The sequence below is a fragment of the Mya arenaria genome, chromosome 5 (genome assembly GCF_026914265.1).
Source record: "Mya arenaria isolate MELC-2E11 chromosome 5, ASM2691426v1".
Lineage (NCBI taxonomy): Eukaryota > Metazoa > Mollusca > Bivalvia > Myida > Myidae > Mya > Mya arenaria.
The window spans coordinates 54,403,916-54,421,529 of record NC_069126.1 but is presented as its reverse complement, the minus strand read 5'-3'; the positions used below and the strand labels follow the sequence as shown (position 1 = coordinate 54,421,529).

Here is a 17,614-nt window from a genome sequence, read left to right as displayed (position 1 = left end):
TTGCCCGTGTTTGTAAAATTGATACCTAGAAATCCTCAATTATTTCAATTACTTCGTCATTGATCATCCTCTGGAAATTGCATTGACTTTTTCGTTTCTCAAAGATACATATTTTAGTTTTATTAGTTTTGATTTTAAGTCCCCATTTGCTAGAGTATTCATATACCAAGTCTAGCTGATGTTGAAGACTAACAGGATTTGTAGTAAATAATGCAATAAATTGATAACAGAGTCAGTCATGCTCAGTAGATCAATATTATCCTTTACATCGTTTATAAATAATATAAAAAGTAATGGGGAAAGGGGTTCACCCTGTTTAACACCAAGTGATATATCAAACAATTCAGAATATGACATAGTACTTGAATCTTTTATACATGCTTTAACATTTTCATATATCAATATTTAATATACATTTGAAAGACATGATAGGTTGCGTAGAGGACCACACCGCGTTAGCGGCACATTATCCTTAATTGTCAATTACATTAATGTACAGTCGACACACTCAATACCCATCACAATTGTTGTGTAATTTACCGTCTTAAATATACTTTATTAATTTCAGACCTTTTTAAGGCGCACAATAATCTACAGAATGCTTATTTTACCCATATCTCGAGTTTATCCATACAGTGTTCATGTGATATGTATGTTTTTGACAATATGGGGAAAGAAATTGAGCTAGCAGGTACAAAATGAATTATTTGTTTATAACGTAACAACGATAGTTTATGTTGTTTGAGTGCGTTCGTGTGCTCCTGGCGTAAAGTAATTGTAAAATTGGAAACACAAAGTTAATCCCGTGTCCAAATCTTCCTTTTATAACAGCAAAGAGAACCGCAACGCAATCTAACGTCGACACTTCTTATTCGATTTGAACATGGTGCGGTTCACCAAAATAAAGATGTTCCACGGACAGTGTTGCTAATGTTTATCAAAGAACATTTACCTTTCAGTTTGAAAAAATTATACTTATTAGAACAGTATTTTCCCAAAAATGTATCAATATTGACATATTATATTATTGAAAGTTATTTAATTCTGTACTTACTCCATTCCATTTAGAGAATGTTATTATTCGGGGAAGTAAAAACTGTCATCAACTGATTCTAGATTTGCATTGGTCAAAATTGCAAATCAGAGACACTTTACTCTACCCCAGACGGTAATTACAAGCATAAAGTGAACCTTTTGTCAGCATAAATATGTTTACCTTTGACGATGAATAATATATACCTTCTATATGTTTTTGGTAAAATGCATTCGATTTTAACACCGCTGGTTCGACGTTATTTCCATCTTCTTGCATTTATTCATCGTACGTTTTCTGTACTCGCATGATGTCAGCCATTTTTTTATAATGTGTAACTTCTACTGTTTAAGTTCAAGATCTACCTTTGTATCTGTATCAATCTTGTATAAGGTAACTCATCCTGTTTTTATTCCAAATCTAGAAGCTATGTTCAGAGTTTTTCTTTGTATCAGTAGCGAACCTTTTCAAGATGGCTGCCATTAATTCCTTAAAACGTTCATTATGTGGGTCGTCACTTGATTGCCACTTAAATAGTTGGCACCGCCAACGGATTGGGTGGCATAGCTATCATTTTTATGGCAGTGGCTTCTAACCAACCTACGGTTGCTGTGCGAGTAAAAATGCCACAATTTTCGTCGGCAGGCACTCTGAGTCAACCATTTGTTTACAGCCGAACCACGTTACGTCTGAAAACGTAATAAAAACTGAGTTTAAACTGTGCAAATAATTATAGTAACATAATAGTACTGCTTTATATAATAAATATAATGAATAATCAGTAAGCATATAACTTAAGTGATCTAATAAACATTTTATATTTATTCGTATTTTTACAAACGTTTAATTTTGATAAAATTGATATATGCATTCATAAAACAAACATATATTGAAGATAACGAGGACATATTTAATTTATTGTATTTAAATGCATATTGTTACTGTATGAGTCACTATTCTCAGATAGTATGTTTTTTCGCCTAATTTAATAAAACTTTTAAACTAACAAGCTGTTTTGAATACGGGGTCGGATTTGTACAGACTACATCATTGTCTAGTTGAGATCTGAGTTGAGTCGGTCAAATGAGAGCTAAACTGAACTTGTTAGCAGATCTCACAAAAAGTGGAAACTGAATAGTATTTTACAGCGGGTGTCCACATATGTTTGTGTCAAGTACATTTCACTAGCGTGAAACTAGGGTAAGCCCCCTACATTAGGTGCAGATGTGGGATTGGTGATTCTATACCAATCCAGTGATACGCATTTTCTCATGATATGGCAAACTACGAAAATAAAGAAGAGGTTACCTGCCCCAGAACTAGGAGCCAGACAAGGAGGACGAGAGCAATCCGGGGAACGAGAGGAGTGTGTCAACTGTAGCCCATACCGCTACGCAAGTTCTGAAATACAACAGACGCACCCTGACGTTAGCGAACAGACAGAAAGACAGACAGACAGACAGTTTATTCCGACTTGTACAGTATACATCGTCATCAACACATATGTTTATACTGATCAATGTCAACGTGAATGCATAATAACAAACAATGTAATACAAACACGTATATATATATATACAAAAAATCATCTATATAAATCAGAGGATGAACAAATGCTACAATATTAAGTTCTAACATTAATTATTGTGGATCTTACATTAAGCGAATCTTTAACAAACAGACATAGTTTAATAAGCTCTATTTTATTATTTCATTGAAATAGTTGTAAATATTTTAATACAGACGGTCTTGTATAATAGCGTTTCTTAATATATTTCTTTCTAAAATCATTAAAAGCTTGACACACACAGATAAAGTGAAATTCATCTTCAATATCTTTGGAATTACAACAAAGACAATATCTTTGGTTTCGAACAATATTATTTCTAGCGTATCCAGTCTGAATATAAAGTCGGTGCACAGAAATTCGTAGTCTACAAAAGAAAAAATCGTAAACTTTGGGGTAAAATGTCCAAATAACGTTCATATTCAAGACTAGTCTTAAAAGTTCTATACATATCTAGCACCGTGCAATTTATTAAAGCACCATCCCAATCTTGTTTAAAAGCATCATGTATTCCACATTTGAACACTGATATAAATCTATCAACATCAATATTGAACCAGCCCAGGCGAAAATGACAGCAATGATGTCAGACATGGGTGGTGTTTTGAAATAGGTTGTCACCGAGCTGCGGGGATTTAAAAAAGCCCAGCGTAGACATGAGCAAGCATAACTGCAATACACCAGCGAGGGGTACCAAAAAATGGTGGGACCTGAAGCGAAAGTTGCCGCACATAAATACAGACTGGTGAGCTGCTGCACACACACACTCCAAACGGCTGGGTGAGGTTGTACACACGGAGTATATGTGAGCCACATAGACGAAAACTATGGCGTTGAGAGGCCCGACCGGTAGCTGGCGTTTGAAAGACGGGCAAGTATCCAAGCGGCGAGAGACAGGCGACAAAACTTCAAGCTGTCGCCATTTACGGAAAACGAAAACTGGAACGTCTGGTTGATACAATGGCTGACCGACATGCCTTGGACTATCAAGAATTCCTAGACAATTTTTTTGCCGAAGATTGAGAAGCAGGCAAGGGGGTTGTGCATAAAGTTATGTTTTAAGAGAGATCAGGTAGATGTTATGAGTGATAACGATGCCTTAGTCAGGGTATTAACAGACATATACTGCGTTATTGAAACAGTTAAGCTGTTATCTGTTTTATGTAGCATACACCACATAAAACATAATTAAACACAAAAAAAAACTTCTTCAGAATTGGCAATGAAAGATTACGTATCAGAATGAATCTAAGATATTGTTTAATTTACTTAAAGTTGAAACGCCGTTTGATGCGCCATTCGTTGGTTTATTGTCTATGATATCTATGATCTTTTTTAAATGGCATGTGGTAGAAGTACATTACCATGTACTTAAATAATGCTATATTTTGCATAAGTATAAACAAAATACAAAAAAGCAAATTCCAATATCGGCCTAAATCCACCAATAAAACATAAACAATTAGAGTTTTCAGTTTCTGGCTAACATCGAAATAAGACATGTTTAAATGTATTTTGTAATAGTGTATACATTTTATGTAGAATGTTTATTCTACCAATAGACCTGGGCATTCGATAAAGGGTAACACTTTTTTAAATGTGATTTATTTTTGTTTCTACACTTTTCAATACTCTTTTAACTGTAGCATTGATTATGTACTCAAATCTACAGTATCACTTAATTGTATTACATCATGTTTACGTGGCTGCCTTTAAGCTATAACAATCTGTAGAAAAGTACATAAACGTTGCGTATACAATTGTTGTAGTACTATCAGAACTTATGTGAAAAGTGCATATATTCTATATATAAAAAACTAGGTATGTCTATCAAGGATTGTTAGGTACCGCCTTGGAACGGTAAATGTAAATTTACTGCGGGTTTAAACCAGTTTACGTGCACAAACCTCATTCTTATCCTAACCATCACAAATATAGAAAATAAACGTAAAAGGTAAATCTTATCAAAGTATGCATTTACTTGAGAAAACTTAATAATAAAACAAATAATAAGAAAATAATTAAGAAAACCCCAAGTACTTCAATGATTAAAAACCTTACAATGACCCCAATTAAAAACAAAACATCAGAATAATTTCAAAAAGCATTGCATCTGATGAGTTTGGTGAGAAAGTTTTATCTAGTTTTCCAATGTGTATATATAACTTGAACAAGACATTATTATAGTTCAATTAGAGGTGAATATGTGTTCTATACATAACAATCCTATTCCTATAAACATTTTTCTTTATACAAGTTTGATTGGAATTATACTGCTATGAATTGGATAGGCATTGGACTCGGTACAATTATAAAGTTGACACCTTAAAGACTTCCTCAGATAGAACAGGTATTGGACTCCATACAGTAACAAAAACAAATCTTTTTTTAAGGCAACAACAAGTTGATTAATTTTTCTATGGATTTTTTTCTCGAAAAAGGTAGGAAGAAAAATGATACTTATTTAATATAAGGCAATTCAGAGGCAAGCGAAAGTGAAAAGCAATAAGAAAGAAAATAAAAAATGTATTTTTCTTACCAGATATAATATACAGTTATGTAAATAAATGTTAAGTGCAAAAGAGGTTCTCAGTTTTAAATGAAATCTTTTGATTGTATAAAATTAAAATATGTCGCAATATTAAACAAATAACAATCAGATCCAGTGCTTTACTACTAAGTTCCATTGCCACAGCAATTTAATCATGGGTGTATAGTAAAGACAGAATTCCTAACAGTAACGCGCAATTATTCGATTATTGTTTTCGATTTTCGATTTTTATGTGCGGAAAATCCGACGACAAATGATCAACTTCTTGTAGCTTAGTTAAAAATATAACAGACATGTTGGTATATATCATAATAAATTATGAAAATGTTGATGTTTTATTTTTTTTCAAACAAAATGTATATTTAAACTCCGTCTTTCTTAATTATTTTGAAATTACGAGCATGTTTAGAATAAAATATCATGTCCTTCATTTTGCATGATAATGTTGTCATTATGTTCCTCAATTTTGTCAAAATGTACAGATACTTTTCTTTTGTTTTAAATCATAAGGAATAAACACCCTCCAAAATTGATGATGCGTTTCTTTTTTTAATTATTTAGTGCATTTCTAATATATTGAATGACTTCATATTTATAAGGTTTTTTTGTAATTGTTTGTTAGATCCTAAAATATATGGGGAACAGTGACATCATCCTGAATATATTGTTAACTTGTCAGACGGACTTTGTCCTCACAATAACACCACACTAGATACTTAAACACTACCCAGAACAGAAAAGATGTTACACTAAATATTATTGTATTTTTAAGATTTCGGAATCTCAAGTTCTTCGATTTTCTTAAATACTCTAATATAGAAAATATAACATATAGATCTACCTCTAGAATCATTCAAGGATTGTTTGAATAAGAGTGAGGTTTGTGCACTTAAACTGGTTTAAACCCCCAGTAAATTTACATTTTACTGACCGTTCCAAGGCGGTACCTAACAATCCTTGATAAACATATCTAGTTTGTTTGTATATAGTATGTATGCAATGTGCTATTTGTGGAGTTTGGTGCTGTTTTTCCATGTTTCTTGTTTGTGATTTTTTCATGTCTTTGGCGTTAACCCAGTGCCATTAAGACGGGTTTATGTTTAAACTTTTTGCTACTGAGCTTCTTTCTGTAGTTCCTCGCATAAATATGTATACTAAAAGTATTTTTTTTCAATTACTCAATTATTTGAATAAACCACTAATTTCAACAACATTATAAATACTATAAAATGTATTATTTTCATTGGCTTTGCTCTAAAAATAAGCTCTGTTATTACAAGTCTTTGATTTAATGAAATCTCCTTTGATAAAGAGTACCTTATTCATAAAAGAAACACTGGCACTTTCACTAAACTACCATAAAAAAGCAAGCAATGCTTTCAGACGTTTTTAATTGTTTCTTAGATAATTTTCTGGGAATAATGCTTTGTCTTAGCACATTATTGTTTTTTAGTACATTCAATAATAAAATTTCATTTTTGTCACTGTTTCTCCAGAAGTGCTAATGGTACACATTTTAGCATCATAACTTCATCATATAATTGCCCAATCCGCTTAGCAATCATAAAATGGTTGATACACATCTTTTAATGGTGTTGAATCATTTTTGTACAAGTTATGGTTTTTATCATATTTTAATGAATCATAGCGACAATCGCCATGCATGTCGTTACTAACATCAATTTCGGGATTTATTCGGGAAAACGGTCATTTTAACTGAGATGAGAATTAATACCTAATGAAAAAGAATGCTTAAAACAAATACAGAGAGTGGTTTATCTTAAAGAAGGTGTGGAACTTTATGCACTTGAAAAGTGAGATATATTTTAAGTGCGTAACGTTCCCTCGCACATGAACCTTTTCAAATTCATATATGGAAGCAATACACTTTTGGATTAGTTATAACATCATCTTGAATTCTTGAAATAAATGCACAGAAACATGTGGAGTATTTCAAGGAAGGTTATAGAAGCAAAATTCAAGATTGATTTAAGGGTAAACTTATGTATTTTACAACGATTATGAAAGAAGTAACAACATTATATTAATTGGCACGATTTTACGCGAGATCGTTGTATTGTTTACGCACTTCATGAATAGGGCAGTATTTAAAAACTAAATCCCAAACGTGTTACATCCTCAGTCAGGAATAAATGTTGAAATGTTTAAATTTGTTTGTTTTACAAAATGTTTTGTTGTATATTATTCTTTTGTGAGCGCCCTAGCGAATTCCGATTTGGCAATTTACACCAAATATATTGATTCAAAGTAAGTTCTAGTTGGCGTAATACATGTCATATTATCAGTCGATTTTAGCCACGGCTATGGCAAGTTTCAATTTTATATTTACCTTTGCGATAATTATAGTTCGAAGGATATACACACGTAAGTGCTTTACCAACCAGGTATATTACCATTTTGTTTAAAATCAGACGGAATGTTCATCTGAAATGTATCTTTTATCAAATTTCATTTAGTTTTTTTTCGATACGCTATCATGTCGATTTGACCTGTGACTCGTTAAACGGGAATTCGGAAGTTCCTTTTTCACGCCATTTCGTCGATGCCGTAACACAATGTTTATGTCATCTTAAATGTCAAAATAATTATAAAATTCAACTAATCTGCTAGGATTATACTGTGCTGAATTAAGCTTTTCCAATTCAATGGAATCCATGAAGTCTAATGTAAATGTGTTGCTGTCATGAATATGAGGTAAACTATGTAGAATATATACATACTTTAACACGTTTGCCAAGATCGTGACACGCGTCTGTGGACGATTAATTTTGAGTTCATTATGCATCGCGAAAGTATTAAAACTACAAATGAATTTGTGTAGACCTGGTTGATCGGAATGGTTTGAGGACCATGCAGATTATACGTACCTGTCGCACCCACAGTCATTGATACGGTTGACTTGACCCTGCTGCGGTTATGCTTCCTGCTTTTGTCGTGAACTTTCTTCGTTTTCATCCAGCTTTGGTCCTATCTTTACTCAACCCCTTTTCCCAGTACCTGTAAAGCGAAACTGGGTTTACGCGACTGGGAAATCCGTCTGTTTGACTTTCTCAATAACCGCCAAAATGCATAATATGGTAGCTTGCCATCATCATCTTGGCTGTCTTTACTGTCATTATACAGAAGTTCAGAAGTTTTGAACTTTTGAAACTATGCATCCTCTGTTACGGCCATATGAGTATTGGATATTAATGTATACCGGTTTATCCGGCCTATCCGCTTTTTGAAAAGCTTCTGTCCATTGAGGGCCAAAAGCCTGGCAATTTTTGAAACTCCTCCAACGAAGTGGTATCAATGTCTGATTTTGGAAAATAGTAAAAATGATAATTGCAGAGGGAAGTTTTTGTTTTAAAACGGACGAAAGAAATTTAAAAATGTACCTTCAGAAATGGCTAGAGGTATTTAGAGGTTTAAATTTTGGGTAAGGGATAAATTAGGGTTAGATTTTGAATCTCGATTTCAAATTTAGTAAGGGGTAATGAAAGATGTAAATAAGAGTTAGATTTTAAAACCCTGCCTTCACTTAGAAATGCGAAAATATTGATTCAATATAATCTGCATTAGCAATAATAATTTTTGACCTAAACTGTTACTTTCGGTTACAATATTTCATAACCCCGCAGTCAATGTTTAAATATACCGCCTCCTTACCAAACAATAAGCGGACGCAATATACCAGGTTTTTCAATTATTTCACATACATGGCACTTTGATATGGCACTACAACATATTTTATTCTGGTTTTACATCATAGTGAGTTATTACATTGACATGTACATTAAAATAATAGTCAAAATATTGTAATTTAAACATGAACACATATTTTTGTGATGACCGCACACGCTCATATATTGCAATCCTGGAAAAGCTTGCGTTAAAGTAGTTGTAAAATGTTGTACATTTACTTTAAACATAGCATGAAATTGTCATCCTTTGATAAATCATGTTCGCCTACAATTACAGTTTGATTTTATGTTTTGCACATGGAACAAATAATGGATAATCGCACAACATTGGTTAGTTGTTTCACTTTTCGTTTATTTCAAAGAACTAGTTACTATTAATCAATTATACGCTGATAAGACTGGATGAATTGTTTCTAAATTCATGTTTGTATAATTTGGTTGTTGTTTAAAGTTTACGTCTGACTTTGCTTTAGTTTATCAAGTGTCTGTTACTTCAAAGACATTTTTTAAGACAGTCAAGCCTTGTAATTTTGAGATTTTAAAATCCCCATCTTTGAACTGTGGAAAATAAAAGAAATGACCGTTGATTTTTTTCACGTCAATTGAATTAATTTGAATTTGATCCTTCTTGACCTCTTTTTATCGAATTGAACATATTTATGTACAAATATTTGTATTTAATATAATTTTATTGCTTTCCTTTAAACGCACAAAATTATTGATGATTTCTTCAGATTTATCAAAGGGGAATTACTCCCACCAAAGATCTAGCATAACAGTACTATGCATTCCTGCAGTTTAAAATGTCAGAAAATCTCGAAAGGCCTAAATAGACTTAAGACAATCATCTTCAGTACAAAACACGTGCCAATAAAAGTACCACAACGAATTGTTGTCGTATTTTTGATTTCGGATATATTGTGTTCTAGCGCCTTCACGAATCTAAATCGAAATGATCACAACATACCTGATTGTTTCCGTTATATCTAAATTACTAGCATTCCATCAAGGTTATCTGACAATGGTGTAAGGATTAACATACATTTATCTACATTTTCCGAGGGGGATATTAATAAAAAAGATGGATAACAACCTCAGTCATTTATTCCTTGAGAAATGGAGAAATTTATTACGATTCACTAACCCTAGTATAAAATATGTTTACATAGGATTTCACAAGGTAATGTATACGATCAGGAAGTTTATCTGCTGTCGTATGCGTTATATTATATAGATCAGATTTAAACTTCCCGATTGTTAAACAAACTACTGAAGTACACGTATGTACCATTCATTATGTATGAAACTGCAGTCATGTCAAGTTTACACTTAAGAATTACCTTTGTGATAGTTATAGTTTGCAGGATATACATAGGTGAGTACATTACTAATTACTTATATTCCCTGATATTATTTCAAAACACAACGTTTGTTAATCTGTAGTGCGTACTTGTTTAGATTATATCTAACTTTTAGAAGATTTGCTTTCTTTGTCGCTCGACCTTGTTAATTGATAAAAAGGGTTTTGGCAATGATTTAAAAAAATGTCACCTAAAAATAGCTTTTTGTTAAAATAATATTCATTGGTTGCTTGGGAAATGCATGATCTGTAAGGTTTGCTTTGTGTATGTCACGGAATCGACGTAGTGCATGCGATTTCCATCATATCATAGGTATGTGGACGGTTGATATGGAACCGCTCATCGTATTATTGTTTAATAAAAATATGAGTATCGTGTTGTGTATATCAAGGACAACCTGACTCAAACAATAAAGTAATGCAGGTAGTTTAAATGCATTAAGGAAAAATATATCTCACTGGTGGGAAATATATTAATTGGAAGCATTTGCCTTTTTATTTGATTAATCATGACTTCCAATTAAAATATTTGCCCTCAAGTGGCAGCTGGATTGAAAAAGCTTGTACATCTGTGTACGTAAAAGATGTTTTCACCAGTAGTATTTTTCTTTCGCATTTCTCTCCAATGTATGGAATCAATAACAAATAGTTTAATTTGGTTAAGTAATAATGACTTCTAAACTGACATGTTTGGTTTGGAGTTAAACTACTATGTGAGTATGGATTTTTTATTAAAAGCTATAATAAAATTACAATTGTTCATTTTGACATATTGCTCATATAAACGCTTATGAATATAAGTTTAATGTTGACATAGGATAACACCAGAATAGATTAATGAGGAATTTGAAGTAATTACAATTGGAATACGAATATGGGAGTCAAAAGTTCCTTTCAAAACAACAGCCTCGGTTATGGAAGATGGAATTGTTTGTTTAAAAACATGTTTATTTTCACGTCATTTGGTACAAACAATGCTCAATGACTAAATGGTAATTGATTTTATTCTTATACAATGGTCATGTTTTTTTAAAGGCGCCCCCTAGCGAACAGGTTCGTTTTGGTTTAAAAAACGTAAAATTCCTTAATTTATAGATTTTTTATATCTGAATATTTTTCTTGTTTACTCAAAAACTAACTAATACAGTAATACAGATGTGATTGTATTAGCAGAACATTAGGAATATATGTTACCATAGTGTGAAGCTTCCAAGGAATAGATGTGTACACATTACGGTTTATGGCTTTACGAAATGTAGACCAAACTGGATAGTATTATCAGGAATAGCTTTTTAGCCGGATTTTCCATTGAAAAATAACGGGTTATAGAATGGCAAAAACCTTTTGGGCGGTCGTGCGTTAACAATTCTGCGTTAAAGTTTTCATTTTATGTAATAAATCAAGAGTTTTTGTCCAATGGTTATCAAACTTGGTCAGACTATTTTTCGGCATGTTATCTTGAATAAATATGAATATGGGTCATTCTCGGGTAAAAAACTAGGTCACTAGGTCAAATCTTTAGAAACAAATATTTCACGCTAATAAATTCAACATTTTGTTTTCATATCTTGATGAAACTTGGTCAGAATATTTGTCTGCCTAATATCGTGCTGATTTTTTATATCGGTCATTCCGGGTAAAATTTTTTGGTCACCAGGTCAAATCTTTCCACGTCATAAATTCTACATGTTTTGTTAAATCTTTATGATACTTGGTCAGAATATTTGTCTGCATAATATATTAAAATTTCAATAATATGGGTCATCCTCGGTCAAAATCTAGGTCACAAGGTCAAATCTTAGGAGAAAGAATTCCACAGTCATAACAATTCGTTAATTTTTGTCAAATCTTTATAAAACTTGGTCAGAATATGTGTCTACATGTTGACTTAAACATTTATGTATATGGGTCACCTTAGATTTAAAACTAGGTCACTAGGTCAAATCAGTTAAGGTTAACCATTTCATATATAATCATGCCTGCACAATGCTTACCAAATCTATCAATATTAGTCAACAACTAAATACAATTGCTATTTTATAAACACACATCCCAATCAAGAATTTTATATCTACCCATATTTTTCAAAAATTTAAATTTTAATTTACTTTAATTATATTTGTGTACATGGAATCTTAGATGATAAAATGTGTCATCTAGGGTCAAAAACTAGGTCTCTGGGACAGATCTTATTGGAAAAGTCGATGTATTTATATTTTTTTTCATTTTTCCTCACACAAATGGAATAGTTTCTGTTGATCAGGTTATTTGTATTAACGATATCTCCGATAAGTATAAATATGGGTCTTTTTGGATAATTATACTAGGTCACTAGCTCAAATCCTAGGATAGCAAAATTGCATCGTCAAAAAAAATCCGGCTTTAATGTTGCCGCATTGGCGTCTTGTTTTACATATATAATGGTAGCGTTTACAAACAAGTAGAAAGAATAAATCTTATGTCAGCGTGAGATATCACAAAAGCCATAACGCTACTTCCGTTAAAGTACCAACTAATTTAAGATGGGGCAAAACGGTGAATATGTTCTGTCGTTCTAACGTGTATAATTAATAAAGTTTCACATATAATTGAGTATGTGCTAATATGTTAAATGTGAACTATCTGAATATAAATCAAAATCGGATCTTCTGGAAGTTGTTTCACATGCTAAAGCTTTATGTTGACAATGTACATGAAATATTATAGCTTAGTACGTTTGAGAAATTCCCTCACATTTGATATTTGTTATTGACGAGAGGTTAGCCTTTATGCAATGATTGCTGTATTTGCTGCAATAAGCTCGATTTTGTGATTCTTTCGCTGAAAATAAACGGTTGTAATGCTAATGGATTGTTTTTAAAATCAAAATAGATTTATCGGCTTCTGTTTTTGTGCATTAATTTCGTGTATAATTTATATTGTTCAAACATTTAATTAAATAGTTTACAAAATAATATTGAAAACATCAAGTCTCGCCTAATGACATGCTATTATTAATTTCGCAATAAATGTATGTGGGCAGAAATATGATTATGACCAACACCTCGAAAAATTTAAGCATAGTATATTTAGATATGAACCCGTTCAAAATGTAGTCATAGAAATCGATGAGTAACAGTAAATCTCCTGACAGAGGTGAACTAGTAAAATGGATAATATCAAGTTAAGACAAGCAAAACGTTACAGTCATTAATCTATATCTATTTTTGGGAACCTGTTTTAAAAAAACACCATGACTATGTTATTTTTGTTCGTGAATTAGTTGTGACATTTGTAACTTCCGAACCACATATTAAAGGTCGGAGAAGTAGTTGATACTGATTATTTACTGATTCTGAATGTCGCTTGATATATGTTCTGAATTTGATCAACATTTTCGAGATGTCTTTGGTTGCTTAAACTTGTAAGAGGAACACATAGTCTAGTTCTAAGGCATCTACATTAAACTCTCCCAATATCACTTAATACTGTACACTTCCATTGGACTGCAGCAAGTTTTCCAGTTCAGCCAATCATTCAAGGTCTGAAGCTCACGATGATCAATAGATCAGTAAAAAGACCAGGGGCCGTATTCATAAAACTTCTTAAGTTTTTCTCAACTTAAGATAGAAATTTCATTTTTCTTAAGTTCTATTCATAAACGTTCTTAAGTAGTAGTTGTTAAATCTCAACTTAAGATATAAGGGTTCCTAGGAACTTCCTAAGAATTTTTTAAGTCCCGTTGCTATGTGTTGAATACTTTTCAAAGAAAAAATGCGCCAAAAGCTACTGTCTATTTTTAACGGTTTTGGAAGCAAATTTGTATCCTTTGTTCAATTTTGGATAAAGTACTATTTTAAAGTCGTGTAATAATTGGCAATTTGTAAATAAACAAATCGTTAGATTTGGCACAATTTCTCTGTGATATTATTGTACATAACCATGAATGCCACCTAAAAGTGCTAAAAAATGCATTTATAATAATCATTGTGAATGAACAATTGTTCCCGCGCTATAACCACAGCTAAGGGACAGGGTGTATGGTCGAGAAGCCAGGCTTCATGACATCAATTTCATTTTATTTTGGGATTTTTTTTCTTGAAATTGGGGAAAACATATACGTATTTGGCATTGGAAATTGGTCTGATATTCTGACCCATGAATTGCAATTGCGGATTTAGAGGGGGCGCACCAGGCGCGTGCCCCCTCAAAAATCGTCGAAGTAACAAACATTCCGATTACAAACTGCTAAATTGACATTGAGAGAGTAACCCCAAATCCACATGCAAACAGTTTCAGTTCTAAAGGAGGGGCGCATGTCAAAGGGTTGCGCCCCTAAGATACGCCACCTCTAACTTCAATTCCGGAGCCTCCCCTGTAATGGGCAGAAAAAGGCCTATTCAGTCAAACATGGGGTTGTTGCATGTTGCAACATTCATAGCTAGTTTGTAATGATTCATAACTTATTGATAGCTTGAAAGGGTGTGTATAGTAATAAAATGTACCAGTTTCTGCTCACATAACATGTAGACAACGGTACCAAGGCTATGACAATAAATGAGGAAGTAACAAAAGGACACAGTTTTTTCTATATAAAATTTGATTATTTTTTCTATAAACACTGCATATTTATTTCAATGAAATTGTGCCCCCCTCCTTGAGCGCCATGTTGATTATGGACAATTGAATGAAATGTGCATGGACCGAAATGACAGCTGATTTGTCACTGACATTGGATGCCGTTGAGGCAGTTTTAAAAATATGACCATTCAAAGTGTGAGGATACTGTGTTATGAACATGACCTTTGACTCTATGACCTCAAAATCCATAGGAGTCATCAGCTGTTACCAAAAATCTAAATGTCAAGTTTGAGGGCCATGGGTGCAGGCATTGACAAGTTATTACACATTTTTTTGTGTTCAAGGTCACTGTGACCTTGACCTTTGACCCGATGACCCTTTAAATCATAAGGGGTCATCAACAGGTCAAACGCAACTCCTAGTCAAATCAGAAAGGGTCATCTACTTGTCAGGCCAAACTTCCATGTCAAGTTTGATGATCATAGGTTCAGGCATTGTTGAGATATCACTGGGAGAAGATTTGTTATTTTTTTGCGTTAAAGGTTACTGTGACCTTGACCTTGGCCTGATGACCCCCAAAGTCAAGAGGGGTCATCTACTGGTCAGATCCAACCTTCATGTAAATTTTGATGACCGTAGGTCCAGGAACTGTCAAGTTTGCTTTCAAGGTCACTGTGACCTTGACCTTTGACCCCTAAAATCAAAAGGGGTCATCTACTGGGCAGGCCCAACCTCCAAGTCAAGTTTGAGGGCCATGGGAGCAAGCATTGTCGAGTTATCACTCAGACAACCTTTTATCATTCAAGGTCACTGTAACCTTGACCTTTGGACCGATGACCCAAAAAAACAGTAGGGGTCATCTACTGTGGTGACTTTATTTTAAACCACCTCAAGGTTATGACAAATCTAAGTTTCCGGTATTTTAACCACATCGATATTTTTACATGAAAAACAAACACTTTCGATTTGACACAACTAATAATCCTTTTCATTATCTTTTAACATCCAATTTACAATTACTTTTTATATTTTTTAATTCTATATTATTTTCTTACACTTTAACATCCTTATTTAGTTCGGTTTAGTCTAAAAAATCTTGCTACATACGCCCAGTATTTATACTTAATCTTGCCGCCGAAACTACCATGAATACCATGAACACCACGAAGAAATCATGCTAAGGGCTCCGTCGGAGCAATGCAATTGAGGCAATTTAGGCGGGATGATTCACCTGAGCAACGGAGCAATGCATGTGATAAACTAATCTTGTTGAATATTGATAACGCGTGATTCGCGACATCTACTGGTCAGGGCCAACCTCCAAGTCAAGTTTGATGACCATACGTCCAGGAATTGTTGAGTTATCACTCGAACTAGCTTTGGTCTACCGACGGACCGACATGTGCAAAGCAATATACCCCTCTTCTTCGAAGGGGGGCATACTAATAATTTCTTCAAACACTTTGGCACAGATTGCAATCATGTGTTCCTGAGGACTCCGGTGAATGTCCATGAAATGTAAATTAGTTTGGTAGTTCACTAGATGATAACATCTTCACGCTTAACATTCCCTTAGTTTGTTTTACACAACAATTTGAGGTTCAAATGACGGTCACATTGAAATATCCAAAATGAACGTGTAAGCCTGAAAATATAAAGGCAATATGTAAAATCATGAAATATGTCTGATCAAATGGATATGTATTATTATACATAAAAACATAGTGTTCTATGTTAACTGTGCATACAGCTATGAGCCCACTTAGTATATGTCCAGGGGCAGATCCGGAGTTAACGTTAGAGGAGGCATAACTTATGGGTATAACCTTATGACTTGCACCCTTAGGCCCATCCAAAGAAAAAAAATACAATTTCAAGTCCAAAATGGTGCATTTTGTGATTTTATAATAGAGAAAAAGTAAATTGAACCACTTCGGTGGATGTGTGCTAGATGCGATCCCTCCCTAGATTCGATAATGTGTTTACATACTGATTATAAAAAAATAAGACAAAATCAGTTTAAAAAAGTATAGGGAAAAATTCTTTGTTTCAATATAAGATCATAATATATTTCACTGAATAAGCACCAAAAGCTTATTTTCACGAGTGATAAATATACTATAAGTATTAATTAGGTGAAATATTTGCAATCTTACAATGAAACAAGCAAGTTCCTTTTTATGATATGCCTAAAAATGGTTTAAAACGACAGTTCCTTGCAGTATTTCAGAAGGTGTTGTCAAAAACGCAACATTATTTTGGACACTTTACGTCGATGAAATGGTGACCCAGACCTGTCGTGTGCACACTCATGTTTTGATAATTTGAATGGAGGGGGGGGGGTCAACATTTAAATACAGTGAAAAATATCAAAATATTAATTCACAGTGAAATACAAGTTTTAGTTTACTTATAAATCTGTATAAATCACAGGAAAGCCAATGCTAAATAGAGGATAATTGTTCTTTTCAGTGAAAGATCATTATATATTTCTTGTGAAAACACCTTGTGAACACTTACAGTAAATAAAAGTAAATATTTCACTCGTGGCTACACCACTTGTGGACTTGGTGTTTTGTGCTCACTCAGTAAAATATAATATGATCTTACACTGATATGAATAAAAAAATAATTTAAAATATGATTTATAAGGATATTAAATAACAGTTTATTGATTTTTTTTCAGAAATAGAGAAATATCAATTTATCTGATAAATCTCTAAAAGCAACTGTAACATATAAATAGCACATAAAAAATCGAGGATAATTGAAGTTCTGAGATTATACCAAATATGAGAGCACTCTGAAGCTATTGTTTATAGTCATTGAACTGTTT

At 33.0% G+C, this 17,614-nt stretch overlaps 1 protein-coding gene across 1 annotated transcript in view; it reads left to right on the top strand.

Moving 5' to 3' along the window:
- Positions 1–666: 666 nt before the first annotated feature.
- The window catches only part of LOC128235798 (nephrin-like), a 64,504-nt gene continuing 47,556 nt past the window's right edge, over positions 667–17,614 (top strand). Inside the window, exons 1-2 of the mRNA XM_052950593.1 lie at positions 667–691; positions 2,252–2,509. Of these exons, the coding sequence (XP_052806553.1) occupies positions 667–691; positions 2,252–2,509 (283 nt within the window). The remainder of the gene's footprint in view (positions 692–2,251; positions 2,510–17,614) is intronic.